At 51.9% G+C, this 18,559-nt stretch overlaps 1 protein-coding gene across 1 annotated transcript in view; it reads left to right on the forward strand.

The window, feature by feature from the left end:
• The window catches only part of GCN1 (GCN1 activator of EIF2AK4), a gene marked incomplete at its 5' end in the record, with an annotated part of 57,218 nt that extends 39,538 nt beyond the window's left edge, over positions 1-17,680 (forward strand). The window contains 21 exons of the mRNA XM_082853506.1: positions 155-375; positions 1,811-1,879; positions 2,081-2,219; positions 2,308-2,504; positions 2,705-2,847; positions 4,133-4,250; positions 4,364-4,579; positions 5,614-5,778; positions 7,524-7,685; positions 7,970-8,062; positions 8,262-8,405; positions 8,505-8,774; positions 9,016-9,129; positions 9,598-9,828; positions 11,633-11,826; positions 11,960-12,074; positions 13,925-14,021; positions 14,390-14,538; positions 14,929-15,036; positions 16,251-16,469; positions 16,999-17,680. Of these exons, the coding sequence (XP_082709632.1) occupies positions 155-375; positions 1,811-1,879; positions 2,081-2,219; positions 2,308-2,504; positions 2,705-2,847; positions 4,133-4,250; positions 4,364-4,579; positions 5,614-5,778; positions 7,524-7,685; positions 7,970-8,062; positions 8,262-8,405; positions 8,505-8,774; positions 9,016-9,129; positions 9,598-9,828; positions 11,633-11,826; positions 11,960-12,074; positions 13,925-14,021; positions 14,390-14,538; positions 14,929-15,036; positions 16,251-16,469; positions 16,999-17,124 (3,290 nt within the window). The 3' untranslated portion in view covers positions 17,125-17,680. The remainder of the gene's footprint in view (positions 1-154; positions 376-1,810; positions 1,880-2,080; positions 2,220-2,307; positions 2,505-2,704; positions 2,848-4,132; positions 4,251-4,363; positions 4,580-5,613; positions 5,779-7,523; positions 7,686-7,969; positions 8,063-8,261; positions 8,406-8,504; positions 8,775-9,015; positions 9,130-9,597; positions 9,829-11,632; positions 11,827-11,959; positions 12,075-13,924; positions 14,022-14,389; positions 14,539-14,928; positions 15,037-16,250; positions 16,470-16,998) is intronic.
• Positions 17,681-18,559: the final 879 nt, after the last annotated feature.

Genomic DNA, 18,559 nt, shown 5'->3' on the forward strand with positions numbered 1-18,559 from the left:
CAGGCTGGCTTCCTCAGTTGGCGATTCGTGGGGCTCTAGGGAGGGGTGACCTTGGACTCCCTTCTCTTTTGGCTCCCTCTAGTGCTGGGGATCCAGCAGATTTGCCACACCATAGACTTGTACAAAGCAGCCTCTCTCTTGTTTGGACATGCAGCCATTGCCCCAGTCCTGCTGGATGCCCTGACGGACCCCTCTCGGAAGACCCAGAAGTGCTTGCAGACCTTGCTGGATACCAAGTTTGTCCACTTCATTGATGCCCCGTCCCTGGCCCTCATCATGCCCATTGTCCAGAGAGCCTTCCAGGACCGTTCCACGGACACACGGAAGATGGCAGCCCAGATCATTGGCAACATGTACTCCCTGACAGACCAGAAGGTATCAGCCTATCTGGGGCTCGTACAGGACAGACTAATGGATGCTGGTTTAGGGCACAGAGTCCCTACTGACAGTAGACACAGGAGAGCTATGAGCATTTGGCCCCTGATTATATTTGTGGGGAGAAATGGACCATTTGGGGGTGGAGGGTAGAAATCTAGGCTCTCTGGGCATCTTCCAGAACATAGCGATACAAGTCCTTACTAGCTCAGACCCCAGGTGAGGCCTGTCCCACTGGGCTCCTTTTATAGATTGACAGGGAGGAAAGGTCCAGCCTTGCCTTTGACGACCTTTCAGGAGTGTTGGGAAACCGACTGCTGCTTTGACTGCTTGCGGTGTTTTCTTGTTGAAAGCATTTGCTTCTGTAAGCCTCTCAGAGGAAATTAGCCTAGTTTGGGAGATTGACTTTGTTTGTTTACTTGCTCCTAGGGGCTTGGATGTGTGATCTCACTACCACAGCTCTGCTTTGCTTGCTGAGGCTATGGGCACAAGAGATAAAGTGGGAAAGTTAGTCAATCCTAGGAAATTTGGGATAGTTGGAAAACCAAAAAATTTTATCCATAGCCCTCCAAAAGCTAAAATAATTATTGTTAATGTTTTTAAATTACATGTAAAAAAATGATATTTCCGGGCTTCCCTGGTGGCGCAGTGGTTGAGAGTCCGCCTGCCGATGCAGGGGACACGGGTTCGTGCCCTGGTCCGGGAAGATCCCACATGCCGCGGAGTGGGTGGGCCCGTGAACCATGGCCGCTGAGCCTGCGCATCCGGAGCCTGTGCTCCGCAATGGGAGAGGCCACAACAGTGAGAGGCCCGCGTACCGCAAAAAAAAAAAAAAAAAAAAGATATTTCCAAACATAAATGTATTTCTAAGTTATAGCAAGTTATTCATAAAACTTGAGTTTTTAATAGTTATGTAATATTCCAACGAGTTTATATATCATAACTTATATAATTCTATTGTTGGTCATACAGTGTCCAAGGTTTTTTGCTATTTTAAATGATGCTGCAGTGAACATAAGGCATTTTCTATATTTAAAACTGTTTCTGAAAGCTGAATGCCGTATCAAGAGACATAAACCTTTTAAGGTGAAGAGAGTGAAAAGATGATAATGCAATTCTGAAAGGAGTGCCAAAAGAATTTCCTAGATTCCTGAGTCTGGGCAGCCCTTGGTCCCAGGAGGAGGAAGAGCACTGAACTGCATCTGGGGGTTCACTCGACCTCTTGAGGATGGGCCTGGGGTCCCTTGTAGGTTTCCCTGAGCAATCACATGGGCCTTCAAGGAACCAGTGGGAGTGATGGGGGTTCTTTGCCAGTGACAAGCACCCCTGTGAGCGCTCCTAGTCAACAGAATGGTGTGGTCAGGGTCCACCGTGAAGCAGGGCTGGAGAAAGCCGGAATTGGGCCTCCCCTGAGCCACCTCTTCTGTTATTGCAGGACTTGGCTCCTTACCTGCCAAGCGTGACGCCTGGTCTGAAAGCTTCTCTTTTGGATCCTGTACCTGAGGTGAGTCTGGGAGGAGAGGGGGCAGGAGCTCGTTATTTTAGCCCAGTCCCAGAAAATTGATTCCTAAGAATTCCCTATAAGCTGCATTTGCGTCTGTCTGGTAAAGGGAAGGAGACCCTAGGGCACCCCGCCTTGCTCCTGCATGGTCACCTGGTCTTGAGCCACATCTCCTCACCATCCCTGCTCTTGGTTACCTGACAGGTGCGGACGGTGTCTGCAAAGGCTCTTGGAGCCATGGTGAAGGGCATGGGGGAGTCATGCTTTGAGGACTTGCTGCCGTGGCTGATGGAGACACTGACCTATGAGCAGAGCTCTGTGGATCGCTCAGGCGCTGCGCAGGGTGAGGCAGGGCGGGCCCAGGGGCCAGACCGGCAGTGCCCTCTGGGAACCCTTAGATCTGATGGGCTCATTCTGTCCTTTTCTTGCAGGGTTGGCCGAGGTCATGGCTGGCTTGGGGGTGGAGAAGTTGGAGAAGCTGATGCCAGAAATTGTGGCTACAGCCAGCAAAGTGGACATTGCACCCCACGTCCGAGATGGCTATATCATGATGTTCAACTACCTGCCCATCACCTTCGGGGACAAGTTCACTCCTTATGTGGGACCCATCATCCCCTGTATCCTCAAAGTAGGCACCAGCGAAAATGCTGAGGATAGAATTACTGAGGAGGGCAGGACACATGCGCTCTCCCAGAGAGCTAGGGCTCCCCGCCAATTGGGGCTGGGTGGCAGGAGTCCTCATCCTGCTCTTCAGGGAGTCCCATTTCCTCTTAGGTTTGGGTGCCTAGGGGGAGGCAGTTCTGGCTGACTCACCCTCTGTGTGCACAGGCTCTTGCTGATGAGAACGAGTTTGTGCGTGATACCGCTCTGCGTGCGGGCCAGCGGGTCATCTCCATGTACGCCGAGACGGCCATAGCCCTGCTGCTGCCCCAGCTGGAGCAAGGCCTCTTTGACGACCTCTGGAGAATAAGGTGAGAACTCAGGCGGAAAGAGCCAGTGGCCATAGTTCTGTGTTTGGGGAACTGAGAAATGAAAAGCAAAATGCTGCGAAAAACTCTCAATTTTTCCAGACCCTCACTTTTAACCATTTTGTAACTCCAGTATCCCATAGCAGTGTCTTCAATTCTAATTCTCTTCTAAAAAGTTTTCTCTATTCAGTCCTTCAGTTTGTGTCAAAATTTTAAATGCGAATGCTTTTTAATCTGAAAATTCTACTTCTAGGATTTTATTGCAAGGACATATTTAGTCAAGTGCTTAAAGATGTATTTAGAAGGATGTTTGTTGCGGTATTGTTTATCATTTGAAAAACTGAAGGTAGGTTTACAAAAGTCATCGCACATCCACACCATGAACTTTGATTTGGCCATTACAAAGAATGGCATAAGGACTATGTCTGCTGACACAGAAAGCTCCCCGACCTATTGTTGATGGAAAGGTGCGGGCCATGGCCCAGTGTATGTGGTGCAGGCCCACTTCACACATGGTGTGTGTGGGAGGGTGATGTGTACAAGGGTGTCACTGGAGTGTCAGAGTGGTTGCCTGGGTGCTGGGAGTCTGGGTGATTGTTTACACTCTCTTTATATTTTTTTTGTATTGTTTGAATTTTCAGTTTCAATATGGTATTTCTGTAATCATTAAAAACAATAAATCTGGGCTTCCCTGGTGGCGTAGTGGTTGAGAGTCTGCCTGCCAATGCAGGGGACATGGGTTCGTGCCCCGGTCCGGGAAGATCCCACATGCCGCGGGGTGGCTGGGCCCGTGAGCCATGGCCGCTGAGCCTGCGCGTCCGGAGCCTGTGCTCCGCAACGGGAGAGGCCACAGCAGTGAGAGGCCCGCGTACCGCCAAAAAAACAACAACAATAAATCTAATTTAATTTGAAGAGAAACAAAAGTTTATCCTTCTAGGCCTCTCCTTATGTCTGTAGTTCTGATGATCCACATTCCTGGTTTCTTGTTAATACTTCCCTCTGTGCTCTCTTCTCTCTTTTTAATAACTTTATTATAGAAATTTTTGTATCTGCTTTTAAAAAATGTCCTTTTTTATTATTAAAGTAATGTTCATTAGTAGATAACTTGGAAGGAACATATGTGGGAGACTATAAAGAAATGAGTATCGTCTGTGACCTCTCCTGTTCTAAGAGAACCGCCATGAGTGTTTTGGGTACATTTCCTTCTATTCTCTTTTCTGTCCAGTGGCTTGGTTGTGCACTGAGACAGCCTCCTGTGACTGTGTGACTCTGTTCTTGGCCTCCTCAGGTTCAGCTCTGTTCAGCTCCTTGGGGATCTCCTGTTCCACATCTCAGGAGTCACAGGGAAGATGACCACAGAAACTGCCTCTGAAGATGATAACTTCGGAACTGCCCAGTCCAACAAGGTGTGTGCCTTATTTTGATTTTCCTCCCTCTGCTGATGGTAGGGAGACTCCCTGGCACTCACACTGTGGAGGCTTCACCACCTCGTGTTCTCTGCTTCTTTCCACTGTTGCAGGCAATCATCACTGCCCTGGGGGTAGATCGGCGGAACCGGGTGTTAGCAGGCCTGTACATGGGCCGCTCTGACACCCAGCTGGTTGTGCGGCAAGCATCCCTGCACGTCTGGAAGATTGTGGTCTCCAATACCCCCCGCACCTTGCGTGAGATCCTGCCCACCCTCTTTGGGCTCCTGTTGGGTTTCCTGGCCAGCACGTGTGCAGATAAGAGAACGGTAAGTTTCGCAGGCCTTGCTTCTGACCAAGCAGCCCCTGATGCCTCTGATGCCTGCAGAGGATGGGAGAGTCCCTAGGGTCCCCTATCTAACACGGGAGCATTTATTTATTTACTTAGTTATTCAACAAATATTTATCATCTACTATGTGCTAAGCAGCGGCCCAAGACCTGGGGAGATAGTGGAGAAGAAAGGCAGCCTCGTGGAGCTACAGTCTGGTAGAGGAGATGAATGTTAATCAAATAATCACAAAAACAGATGGAAAATGCAACTATGGCAAGTGCTATGTGGCACTGCTAATGCTTATAACAGGTCAACCAGCTGGGGGTCAGGGAAGCCTTCTCAGAAGAAGTGATGCTTGAAGATGAACGATGAGTGAGCATTAATGGGTGGGGAGGTGATGAAAGACTGTTCCAGACCAAGGGACTAGTGCTTGAGATACCAGGATGGGATGTGCACAAGCCATGAGGTGGGCGGGAATGCGGCCAACAGCAGGGGCTGAACGAAGGCCGGTGCAGCTGGAGGAGAGGCCCACCAGGGCTGATGATCGCTCCTGCCAGTCCTCTTTGGCCCACCCCCAACCCCCATCCCTGGCAAGCAGATGTGTATTTGGCTCTGAAGAAGGGTTTGCATGAGGCCTCAGAGGAGATGACTTTTTTTCCTTAAAGTGTTTATCCCAAATTCAGGGTCCGCTTTCCTGGGCAAGAGCATGAGGGTTAAGTGACTTCTAGGCCCCAGTTTTTGATCCAGGGAAATCGGCCCTTGACTGGGCAGCACATGATGAGTTTCTTGGTCGTATATAAGGTGCCAGCTTTTGCTTTAGGTTGTGTAGGTGTGTGTGACGCAGAGAGATCATTTTATTTTGTCATGTTTTGCAAGCACCGTGGGGGCTCTCCAGGGGTAAGAGCGTTTGGGAAAGTTAAGTCTGGCTTGGATAAAGTCTGGGAGGTTCCAGGGCCCTCATCCTGGAGTTGTGCATGGGGTGCCCTGGGGTTTGCAGGGAGTCGATGTCCTGACTTGAGCTCTGCCGACAGATTGCAGCCAGGACACTGGGAGATCTCGTCCGGAAGTTAGGGGAGAAAATCCTACCTGAGATCATCCCTATCCTTGAGGAAGGCCTGAGGTCTCGGAAGAGTGATGAGAGGCAGGGAGTGTGCATTGGGCTGAGCGAGATCATGAAGTCCACCAGCCGGGACGCCGTGAGTATCTCCGCAGGGCCCTGCGGGTCCTGCACCTGACTCAGAGGGCCAGGGAGGTTACAGAACAAACTGCACCACTAGCGACACTTCACCCTCAGGGACATGCGAACCTCGCTCCAGAGGGCATTGCTGGCAGCGGGGTGCCGGCAGGGCCGCAGTGCATTGGAATTTCCCTCTCAGCTTTCCCATCAGTTTTACAGGCTGTAAGACCTAAGCGATTTAGAGGCCTGGAGTAGCTTTTGGAGATTGGAGATAGTCTTTCCCTCACCACTCCTGAGGTTGCTCCAAGAGTAATCCTTTTGTGTCACTACATCAGTTCAGTTAACACGTGTGGTGCACTTAGCGGAGAAAGGAGGTGCGCGTGTGTGAGTGGTGGAGGGCGGCAGAGAGCAGGAGGGTGTGCTCGTTCTCAGAGGGAGCGGAGTAGATGAGAGTGAGTACCCAGTGGGTGGAAACGCATTGTCTCCAGCAATGAGACTGTTTCCATAGCAGCTACATTCAAGAGGGTTGGAGTCCTTTTCACTGACCCTACTTTTCTACGGTAATTGATCCTCCAAACATTGATCCTCCCCAACGTGGGGAGTAGGTTGAGAGTAGGCATAGAGCTCTCGATTGGGATGAAAGCACCAAAGCAATGAATGGGTGGCGGGTTAGAAATTCGAGCACGTAGCCAATTGCTCAGCCTGAAAAGCCTCGTCTGATTTACAGGATTCTTCTCCTCCTGTGTGTATCAGTATACGTATTACATTTGGGGTTTTATATTTGCATTTTTCAAAGAATAAAGGTAAATTCTGTCACCAAAAGAGCTGTGATTCATTAAATAGTAAGTGCCCCAAAGGCTGAGGCCTTGCTGGTGGCCATATTCATATTCAGTCCTTAGATTCATAGGGGGCGTTGCTTTGGTGGAATTGGTTGCAGAGGAAACAGAGCTGTCATTGGCCCCGTTGCAGATGCAAAGACTTCATAAGGAAGCAAGGTTTTTTCAATTTCAATTTTTATTTTATTTTTATTTATTTATTTATTTATGGTTGTGCTGGGTCTTTGTTGCTGCGCCTGGGCTTTCTCTAGTTGCGTCGAGCGGGGGCTACTCTTCGTTGCGGTGCACAGGCTTCTCACTGCAGTAAGAAGCTTCTCTTGTTGTGGAGCACAGGCTCTAGGCATGCGGGCTTCAGTAGTTGTGGCATGCTGGCTCAGCAGTTGTGGCTCGCGGGCTCTAGAGCGCAGGCTCAGTAGTTGTGGCACGTGGGCTTAGCTGCTCTGCAGCATGTGGGATCTTCCTGGACCAGGGCTCAAACCCGTGTCCCCTGCATTGGCAGGTGGATTCTTAACCACTGTGCCACCAGGGAAGTCCCAGGGAGCAAGTATTTGAGTTGAGACTTGAAGAAGGACTCGGAGTTTCCTATGAAGATGAGCAAAAGAGTCTGGGGAGTGGAGGCCACATCACTAGGGTCCTTGACATGAGAAGGAGTTTGAAGTTCCTGTAGGAGACCAGAGTATTTGGAGAACTTGCCGGAAAAAATCAGGCTATTAATTATTAAGTCTGGTGAAGGCTCCTTGGGAGTAGATTACACAGCCTCTCTGCTTTTTCATACTTGTGCATTTCCACAGAAACCATCTAAGTTAAAAAAAAAAAAGTCAAGCCCAGGGAGCAGCGGTGGCCTGGCTGGGCCAGAGGTCCTCACCGCCCCCCTGCTGATTTCCTCTCCCTCTGCCACGTCGGGTTCAGTACACCTGTACCGTTGCAGGTGCTGTATTTCTCCGAGTCCCTTGTGCCCACGGCAAGGAAGGCCTTGTGTGACCCGCTGGAGGAGGTCAGGGAGGCGGCGGCCAAGACCTTTGAGCAGCTGCACTCCACCATCGGCCACCAGGCTCTGGAGGACATCCTCCCGTTTCTACTGAAGCAGCTGGTGAGTGGCTCTGCCCCACACCTACCAGTCGGGCTTTTACCATCTCTGTAGAGGCAACACGCGGGGGGCTGATTCTGCCAAGGCAGCCGCAGTGTGGGCCCCAGAGGGAGTGGGTGCACGGGATGGGATTTGGCTCTGTGTTTCTCCTTTGACAGTCAGTCCATGTGGGTGCAGAGGGAGGAGGGGAGGAGACTGGAGAAGGACGTTGGCACCGGCCGGTCCAAGACAGTAGAGGTGGAGACAAGAGCCGGCTTCTGAACATTGCCCCCATTGCCCCTCTGCAGGATGATGAGGAGGTGTCAGAATTTGCCTTGGATGGTCTGAAGCAAGTGATGGCCATCAAGAGCCGTGTGGTGTTGCCCTACCTCGTGCCCAAGGTAAGTCCCAACACGTGGCAACCCTCTGGCCCAGAAGCCACAGCCACATCACTGTTCCCCGGGCCTGCGTGAAGGCCAACTCTGAACTCAGATGCTGGGAGAGGCTGGTGACTCTTGTAGTGGGATGGGATCTCCCAGAGCTTAGCGCCGCGGCCAGCACAGGGCAGCACCCATTGAGTTGCTGTTAATCATTCCGCAGCTGACGACCCCACCTGTCAATACCCGGGTGCTGGCTTTCCTTTCGTCTGTGGCAGGCGACGCCCTGACCCGTCATCTTGGCGTGATCCTCCCGGCGGTCATGTTGGCCCTGAAGGAGAAGCTGGGGACTCCAGCTGAGCAGCTGGTGAGTGTCACAGTCACTCCTGCAGGCTCTCTAACCCTGCCCCATCCTGTCCTGTCCTGGAGGAGTTGTGCTCAGCCGAGGCATCCCCTGTGGTTTTAGGAGATGGCCAACTGTCAGGCTGTGATCCTCTCGGTAGAAGATGACACCGGGCACCGGATCATCATCGAGGATCTGTTGGAAGCCACCCGCAGCCCTGAAGTGGGCATGAGGCAGGCTGCTGCCATCATCCTCAACATCTATTGTTCCCGCTCAAAGGTGGACTACACTAGCCACCTGCGGAGCCTGGTCTCAGGCCTGATCCGCCTCTTCAACGACTCCAGCCCTGTGGTTCTGGAGGAGAGCTGGGATGCCCTGAATGCCATCACCAAGGTGAGGAGCTGTGGACCCCACAGCCAGCTTCTGGTTGTGGACAATTCCAGGCGCTTATAAGACTAGACTCCTAAGGCACCCCATGTACCTGTCACCTAGCTTCAGCATCTGTCGATTCGTGGGCAGTCTTATCTATACTCCCACCCACACCTTTCCGCCTGCTATATTATTTTGAAACAGCCTTGAGAGGGTTTTACCTAGAACTCTGACATCCTCTCTGCTTTTTCTCGGCTTCCCACAGAAACTGGATGCTGGCAACCAGCTGGCACTAATTGAGGAACTACACAAAGAAATCCGGCTTATAGGGAATGAGAGCAAAGGCGAACACGTGCCAGGGTTCTGCCTTCCAAAGAAGGTAAGCCAGGACCCGTGCAGGGTGCGGCAGGCATGCGGTCTTCCTCCGCCTTCCCCTTGGGTCCCAGGAGGTCGGGCCGCTGGAGCAGCCCGTGTGTTAATCTGGCTTAGTGCTTGCTCTAGGTGCCATTCTGCACCTTCACAGGCAGCGTGCTTCTTCCCTGTGGTGACACCTTGGGGACAGCGTTCATCATCTTCGGTTTAAGTGGTGGAAGCCACCTCAGACAGAGTGAGTGAGTGACAGCAGTGCAGGTACCCTGTGTGGTAGGCCTGCTGAGACTCTGCTCTTCTTGTCACTGTCAAGACTGTTCCCCAGCGAGCACCATCTCAGGCTGCGACCCTGGCGGCCTGAATCGATCTCTCATGGAGTTGAGGAGAGATTGGCTAACAGGAGCTCCTTGCTTCGGGTGGGAGACACCTGGGCCCAGAACCTTTGAGATTTGACTCTCAGGTGTGGTTCTCTTGTCAGGGAGTAACCTCCATCCTTCCAGTGTTGCGGGAGGGCGTCCTGACTGGCAGCCCAGAACAGAAAGAGGAAGCAGCCAAAGCTTTAGGCCTGGTGATCCGCCTGACCTCAGCGGACGCCCTGAGACCCTCCGTGGTCAGCATCACTGGCCCTCTGATTCGCATCCTGGGGGACCGGTTCAGCTGGAACGTGAAGGCGGCTCTGCTTGAGACACTCAGCCTTTTGCTGGCCAAGGTGAGTGACTGATGAGTTCACACTCTCAGTCCATTCAGGCCTTAGAGAATGGATTTGTGTGTAGGATGCTGGCACGCGGTGTCCCGTAGAGGCGGGGTGACAGCTTATCTTGGGGAATCGGCAGAGCAGAGGGAGTTAAGACTTTGGAGTCAAGACGCACTGCACATGGTCAATTCCAGGTCCGCCACTTGGTAGCTGTATGGCCAGAATGACCTTGGGAAAGTTACGCAGCCTCTGAGCCTGTTTCCTCACCTGTGTTTTGAGAGTACTAAGACTGCTTGCCTCTCGAAGGGCGGTGTGACACAGGGCTCAGATAAAATAACATCAGGCACGAGGCCTGACACATTCTAAGCACTCGACACACCAGTGCATGTTAATTGCTATTATTTATAAATGGGTCAAAGGACAAAATCCAGGGCCATGTAAATACAATTAAAACCTTGTTCAAAAACATTTCCCTTCTTTATGACCACCTCATAAATGAGGTGAAAAGAATCTGAGGAGAGAATGAAAAGGAAGTCTGAGAGCAACTGCAGTTAACTTCAGTTTTTGCCCAAAGTGTCAGAAGCAAAGATTGAACACATTAACTGTTTCTGATGTTTTATAGTGTAATAATTAAGCCCTTTGGATTTAAAAAAGCATAAACAGCCAGGATTTGTTGTTGTTAAAAAAAAAAATTTCTTACTTGATGTTTGGGAACAAAAGCTTAAGATTTGTAGCTTTTTCCTTTTGGGAGAAAAGTGTGGGGAGCATCTTCCCAGATAAAAAATGGGATCGTGAGCATCAGCCTCATTCTGTAGGAAATTGAGTCTTTTTTTTTTTCTTTTAAATTAAGTATCATCTTTACATTCTGTGCTGTTCTTTTCTGTGTTTTGTTTTTTTAAACTCTGTATACAAATGGAGCCCTTCCCTCCTGGAATTTGTCCCTTAGGCCACAAGCCAGGTGCCACCCATAGGCAGGTGGTTCCCGCCGCAGGTTTGCCAGCTTCACTCTGTGGTCTGCCTCCCAGCTGCCTGCAAAACCCCGACCCCAGTATCTCCAAACTTTAATTGGCATTGAACCTCCAAACAGCTACTTTGATTTTCCCATTTAGCAATAAGTAAATCTTTCATCTTGGACTCATCTGTATTTTGTCACAAATGTGCCTGTTTTTCTATGTGTGGTCAGGGATTAGAATGGATTGTTAATGAGGGGGCGCACATGTGTACAAGGATGACCTTCTGAGGCTGTTTCATAGGATTGTTCTGAAGGCTGAATGTTAAATGCTCAGTAGATGGTACCTGCCCTTACACACCTGGTCCATTTCCCTGTCTTTGCACTAAAATGTTCTTCCATGGTACTGACAGCGTCTCCCAGCCTGCTCTAGTGTATTTGGAGACAAGGGTTTCGAGTCACTTGTCCACGTGGACAGGGCTTCACTAAGCCAAGTCCACGGCTCCCTTGGTGGTGGTGGTGGTGCTGGTGCTGCTGGTGGTGCTGGTGGTGGTGGTGGTGCTGGTGCTGGTGCTGCTGGTGGTGGTGCTGCTGGTGGCGCTGGTGGGGGGATGGTAGTGGTGGTAGTGGTGGTGGTGCTGGTGGTGTCATCCTCCCAGTGCAGCGCAGGATGCTGAAAACGGAAGAGGAGACTGAGTGTGACCTCTCTGTGCTGGGCGCCCCTGCCTTAACGGGACATCTATTCCTGGCCTATGTGTGGGAGCCAGGGCAGCTTATGGTGGTTTGTGATCATTTGTTTTTGTGCCTATAGTGCACTGTGGCCCTGGACTCCACCTCAGCTGTGCTTTTGGGTGTGGGTCTCTCAAACAGGTTGGGATTGCCCTGAAGCCCTTCCTGCCCCAGCTGCAGACCACTTTCACCAAAGCCCTGCAGGACTCTAACCGGGGCGTGCGCCTGAAGGCTGCTGATGCACTAGGGAAGCTCATCTCCATCCATATCAAGGTGGATCCTCTCTTCACAGAGTTGCTGAACGGAATCCGGGTCATGGAGGACCCGGGTGTCAGGTAAGGCCCTGGTGGGGAGAGCTGTGGCCGTGGGGAGGCCGGGCAGCTCCTGAAGCAGCCCGGGCCCTGCCTGTGCGGCGGGAGCATAGGTGAAGCAGAGCCAGGTTTTAAGTTGGGTGTACTGTTTCTGTAGGGACACCATGCTTCAGGCCCTGAGGTTTGTGATTCAGGGAGCAGGGGCCAAAGTGGACGTGGTTATCCGGAAAAGCATCGTCTCACTCCTGCTGAGCACGCTGGGACATGACGAGGTACAGCGGCAGGTGGACGTGGGGCTGGGGGGCTCGGCTGGTTTCCCTTCTCTTTCCTTTGGTTAGCATCTCTGCTTTGTGTTAGAAGAACTTGGTCAGTAGTGATAATCACTCCCGACATTCGTATCACTCTGTGGTTTACCACGCCTCTGGTAGTGAGGGAGACAAGGCGCGTCTTGATATCAATATTGATATCGATGATGTGTTGTATAGATGAGGAAAGTAAGGTTTTTAAAGTCCCAGGTCTCTCATTCATTTGTCCTCTAGTCTTAAACAAGTCATTTTCCCTCTCTGCCCCTCATTTCCCCAGTTGTAAAGTGAAGAGTTTCGTTTATTGGTTTAGGAAACATTTGCTGAGCTGAAGGGCCTAGCCCAGAGGTGAATGAAGCATGGGCACAGCCCTCAGGAAACTGTCTGGTGTCTGTCCAGGTGGGAGGGCTTAGCACTGTTTGAGAGGGTGAAACTCACTTGGGGCTGCACCCTAGCAAGTGGTAGAGTCAAAACCAGCACCTGAGCCCCGTGACTCCTGGTTCTATTCTGATGCCGTTACTGTAGCCCTTCCTGACCCCGTCTAGAAGCATTTGTGCTTCTAGACACAAGGGGCTGCCCTTGACAGCCCAGTGCTGTAGCGGGCCCAGGAGGGCTTGAGCCTCTGAGAAGAATTTTCTCTTTGCCCTCTGACAGCCCTCTGCTGCGTGGCCAGGTGTGCACTGTGGGGCTGATCTCTGGAGAGAGGCCCCTGGGTTCACATGGAGCTACACCCCGTCGTCTGCCCATGCATGGGGCCGACTGTCACGGCCCTCTAGCCTTCTCTGGGGTACAGATGGGAGACTCCACCTTCTTTTGGTCACCTTCTTTTGGTCACTCCACCTTCTTTTGGTTTTTATAGGGCCATGCACAGTGCAAGCAAAAGTTAGTATGTAAACCAATTTGCATTTCACCACAATGGAGCTTAAAATAGATCCAGAGTGGAGAGAGTGGCTGTCGTGTCAGAGAGAGCCAGCTTTAGCCTTGCTTGGCACCTGGGCAGGGAGCTCAGAGACCCAAGGTGCTGGCCAACCACCCTCTCCCTCAGAACTTGCGCTGGATCGAAGGTGGCAATCCAGAGTGCCAGCCCAGCTGATGCCTCCCCATGGGCCCTTGAGGCTCTGGTTGTTTGTTTCGTTTTGGGGGAGGCACGCCAAGTTGGCACTTCCTAATACTGTAGCACATAACCTGAATCCACTGTGTGGTGTCCCGTAGTTAGCTGGCAGGGAGAGCAGCAGGGCTTGTTATGTACGTGGCTTTGGTTTTGACACAAAACACTCGGCCTTTACCTATTGCCTTGGGTTGATCAGCTCTTCAGTTTAACTTCCCGGGACAAACCTGAGTAATGTCGGGGCAGCAGGGAGTCTCTCTGGACATAGGCGGACACATGAGCGGTTCGGGGGTGGGTGTGGGGTTGGGGGTGGAGCTCCAAGTGGTCCTCTGACCGCCTTTCCTGGGCACTGTGGGCGGGAGCTCGCGCCCCTCCCCGCCTCACAGGGCTGTTGATAGTAACTGAGATAATAAATATGAAGCATTCAGGCTTGTAAGAAGAAAGGTGCTATGTAAATATAGTTATTCTTGCTATTACGATGATGATTAACGTATGCACACAGGCTGGAGTTTTCTAAAATTAAGTGCTGGGTGTGTAATTTTTAACACGGCACCAAGTGGCAGCTGCAGTGAGTGGCAGTCCCGCTCTGGCGGTGGGAGCGTGGAGTGCCTGGAGGGAGGACTGGACTTAGGGTCCGCCTTCCTTCCAACGTTGTTCCCGCGGAGCCCGTGTGGGCTTGCATCTCCATTCACTGCCTTCTCTGCTCCGTCAGGACAACACTCGCATCTCCTCAGCTGGGTGCCTGGGGGAACTGTGTGCCTTTCTGACGGAAGAGGAGCTCAACACTGTTCTTCAGCAGTACTTGCTGGGTAGGCCTCTTGTGTCCACGGGGGACTTTCTTTTCAGGGCCTCTCTGTCTCCCCTTCCCCTCAGAGGGTCTTCTGACAGTGGGACCACCCTCTCCTTGGAAATTCAGCTGTTAAAACAAAATGGAGTTTCTGGGGGTTCTGCAGCCCCGAGTGTTTCGGCTCCAAGAACACAAGCCACAGTCTGGAGCAGTTTGTGAGGGATGGCTGCTTGACATCCACTCGGGGCAGGGAGGCCTGTGTGCAGCGTGGACTGGGGTTTCTGCCAGGCTCTGAGCTGCCACATGAGTCTCAGGTTGGGGAGGTGGGCTTCGTGGGTGGTGGGCCATGCTGTGAGGTACAGGTTGACCCCAGTGTGTCCTTGCACCCAGCGGACGTGTCTGGCATCGACTGGATGGTTCGGCACGGGCGGAGCCTGGCTCTCTCCGTGGCTGTGAATGTGGCTCCCAGCAGACTCTGTGCAGGCAGATACAGCAGTGAAGTTCAGGACATGATCCTCAGCAATGCCATGGCAGACAGGGTAAGGCTTTGGGGCAGCCAGACTTGGTGCTCAGAGACCTGGGTTCAAATTTTACCTTTGCCAGTAACTTACTGTGCCCTTGGACTAGTACTTGATCTCTCTGGGCCCCAGTTTCATCATCTGAACAGTGAGGAGTTTGGGTTGGAGCATCTAGAGGTCCCTTCTAGGTCAGAAGGTCTCTGATTCCTGACCTGGGAACTAGTGACTCGGGTTTGGTTCATCTGCTTCACAGCCACGGCAGACCCTCTCCATGAGAGCTGCCAGGGGGTGGGGACTGGTGGGGAAGAGGCAGGGTCCCTGGAAAGTCCTGGGGAAGGGCTGGTGCCTGGCCCTGCTGCCCCGAGGACGGAGCCGGAGGCCACCCTGTCTAGCTCTCTCCTCTCTCCACAGATCCCCATTGCTGTGAGCGGGGTCCGGGGCATGGGCTTCCTGATGAAGCATCACATCGAGACAGGAGGAGGACAGCTGCCAGCCAAACTCTCCAGCCTGTTCATTAAGGTGAGCAGGGCAGCCAGGCTTGTGAGAAGGACCCGTGACCAAAAAACACTAGAGCTGTGTCCTCTGTATTCTAGGAGCTCTCCATGGATAGCCTGCAGCATCTCTGAGCCCATAGGGCTGGAATGCAAAAGAGTCGTGTGTGAGCTTTTCTCTGGAGGAGTGCCCAACTTTTTGTCAGAATGTCAAATAGACCTATGACCCCAAATCACGCTAAGAACCTCCATTTTAGGCATTCTTTCTAGGCACACCAATTTTGCAAACTTTGGGGCAGACCTGGGTTCAAATCTTAATAAACCTCCTCTTCCCTGCCTGCCTTTAGCAGGCATGACACTTACTAGTATGGCTGTCGTGGTGGCTGTTGTGGTGGCTGTGAGACCCAAGGAGGAAAGCTGGGGAGCCTGATGGCGAGGCCCCAGCCCCTGTGTAATAGAGCACACTTCTCAAACGGTTGTGTGCACACAAGACAGAACCAGAGTCTGCATGCTAAGCGATGCGGCCGAGCCTGAGACCCTGCCTTTGTAACCAGCTCCCAGGCAATGTCAGTGCTGCTGGTGCGCTGACCTCGCTCTGAGTAGTGAGGTTCCCAAGGCTGACTGCACCACCCTGCAGGCACCCACAGTGGAGAGTTTACAGGGCCCCGATTAGATTGAGCCTGTATGACGGCATCACCCTGCATGCAGCTTTTATCAGCGTTTATTACTGATGACCTGCTGTGTGCCCAGCCGGGCTAGACCCTGAAGGTGTAGAGGTGAACAGGGCAGACAGGATCTCTGGAGGTGGAGGTACACAAAAAGCCTGTGGGAAGGCTCTGATTTAGATGGGGCTGTCGGGGAGACCTCTAAAGGCTGACGTTTGAGCTGAGCCCTGAAGGATGAGAAGGAACCAACCAAACGAGGATCTGGGCCAAGCACGTCCCAGGCAGTGGGACCAGCCAGTGCAGAGGCCCGAGGCAGGAAGCAGCATGGTGTGTTTGCAGAAGCTGAATGCCCACGTGGGCCGAGAGTGGTGAGCAAAGGAGAGACTGGCATGAGATGAAGTGGAAGAGAATAGGGTCCGAATCACACCTGGTTATTACCCTCCCACAGTGGGGATGGCATCGGAGGGGAGCAGTGGGGTCAGTTTCCACGATGAAGAGAGTGTCAGGGCAGAGTCTGGGCTGCTTTGAGAAACAGACTGGATGTGCCTGGCTGAAAGCCTTGCGCTCCTCTTCATAGTGTTTGCAGAACCCATCCAGTGACATCAGGCTGGTGGCTGAGAAGATGATCTGGTGGGCAAACAGGGACCCACTGCCTGCCCTGGACCCCCAGGCCATCAAGCCCATCCTGAAGGCTCTTCTTGACAACACCAAGGATAAAAACACCGTCGTCAGGGCCTACAGCGACCAGGCAATCGTCAACCTCCTCAAGATGAGGCAGGGAGAAGAGGTGTTTCAGGTGGGAATCTGGGACTGGCGTGCCTCCCCTGGGCGTCTGTGGGCACTGGCCTTGCAGGCCTTCTGCATGACAGTGTTTAAGCATCACTCTTCACTGCCACCCCATCCGTGTGCATGAGTGTTGACAGGCAGATTGTAGTCGAGTGACAGGTCTGGTGCCTAAAAACACATTCCTCTACTCCTGAGGTGTTCAGACGTCTTTCAGCAGCAGAGTCCCTTCTTCAAATAGACTTTCACGTGGCACACAGCCCTACAACAGATCCCACAGTGCTGCCCGTTGAGGCCCAGAGTCCTGTCACTCAGTCCCCTGCCCGCTGAGCAACCTTTAAAGCACTGAACAATACCTCACCACGTGAAAGGCGTGATGAGTGGTTGTCTTGGCTTTCCCTGGATCCATCTGATTCCCTTATTTTGCCAGATTCCACCTCAGTGGTTCTAGTCCTGGGTTAACATTCATTTTTGTCTTTGATTGGAGAAATCTGAAGCCATATTTTCTGACTTCGTCTCCTTGTTTCCATCTTCCCCCCCAGTCCCTCTGCAAGATCCTGGACGTGACCAGCTTGGAGGTGCTGAATGAATGCAACCGAAGGTCTCTGAAGAAGCTGGCCAGCCAGGCCGACTCCACGGAGCAGGTGGACGACACCATCCTGACCTGACAGACCTGGGCCTGTCCACTGGGCTCTGCATCAGCATTTCAGCTCCACCTCTTTGTTCAATGTTTTCATTTTTGGAAATACGTTTGTTCTGATGGGGAGCTTAGGAGATGGCGTTCCCAGAAAGTATTTTAATATTATCAGCAGACCACAGCCAAAGCCTTAAATCAAACCCACACACAACTGAAAATTGCCTCCTCCATCTCTCACCCTTTTCTTTGGAGACGAGAAGGAAAAGCACATTGGTGAGCCTCACCCAGTGGTAACCAAGAGCTGCTTGTCCGTTCTGCATGTAGGTCTGGAACAAGGAGGCTCAGACTTCAGCTTCCTGGTCTCCTGTGCTTGAGCTCTGGTCCCAGGGCCAGTGCTGCCAACCTTTGCCTAGATCCTGAGGGGCACAGAACCGTGGAGGCGTGCCCAGTGTGGTGTGCCTTGGTGTGGCTTTTCAGCATTGTGTAGCCCAACTGGATCTGACCCTCCAGGTGACAATGACACACACATAGCCCTAGCAGTTCGCAAGTCAGGAGAGGGGTATAGGTTTAAATGCAGGTGGTTTGAAGGAGGGATGTTTAATAAAGGCTTTGATTTAATCTTGATAAGCAGATTTTAAAAAATCTCCAAATATCCACTAAACATGAAGCTTCCTGCGTCAGGAACAAGGCAAGACTTGCAGCTGTTTTCATAAGCACAGTCAGCAGTCTGATTTCTGGGCATCTCTCTCCTGCTCTTGGAAGTCTTGTAGATATCTACAGACTTCTCTGTCCTGAGGTCGGGTATCAAGGGGGGTGCAGCCAGGCCTGTGTTCTCACCTGCTGTGGAGGTTACAGGGGTCGAATTAGCCACCTCCCTGCTCTGTCCTGACTCAGACCGGTAGGGAGCTTCTGGGAGTCAAGTTTTAAAGAGAAACTCTTCCCCTCTGTGGAATAAGAACAAACCACATTCCTATAATCAGAATTGCCAGAGGAAACCAAAGTTGCAGTTCAGCATCTGCCTCCTTTATGAATGACTTCCTTCCTCCTAGTTCTTGGAAGGCTCATGATCCAAATGTCCTGTCTGACGGAGCACGCTCCTCCGGGCCCAGAGACGCAAGTGTTTCTGGGCTGTTTCCCTGGTCACGATATGGAACAAACTTCTATCAAAATTTCTGGTCAGAGCTGTAAAAGGAAGAAAAATTGAACATGGTGGTCGCAGACTCACTTTATAAAGGGCCTGAAGTGCTATACCAAAAAAAGCAAGGCTTTGCTTATTAATGATGCAGCAGAGATAGAAAGTAGCCTTGTGACTCAGCACTTCTGATGAATAAGACAAGGTGACCTCTGAGATAATTGCTTTCTATGCCTGAGCCGTATATGTCACAGGACTTCCTATTTTCTTGCAGCAGACACGGTCTCATCAGGCGCACTGTAAATGTAGAATCCCAGGGCTGGAAGGGACCTTG

The sequence above is a fragment of the Leucopleurus acutus genome (assembly GCF_964270905.1).
Source record: "Leucopleurus acutus genome assembly, chromosome: 13".
NCBI lineage: Eukaryota > Metazoa > Chordata > Mammalia > Artiodactyla > Delphinidae > Leucopleurus > Leucopleurus acutus.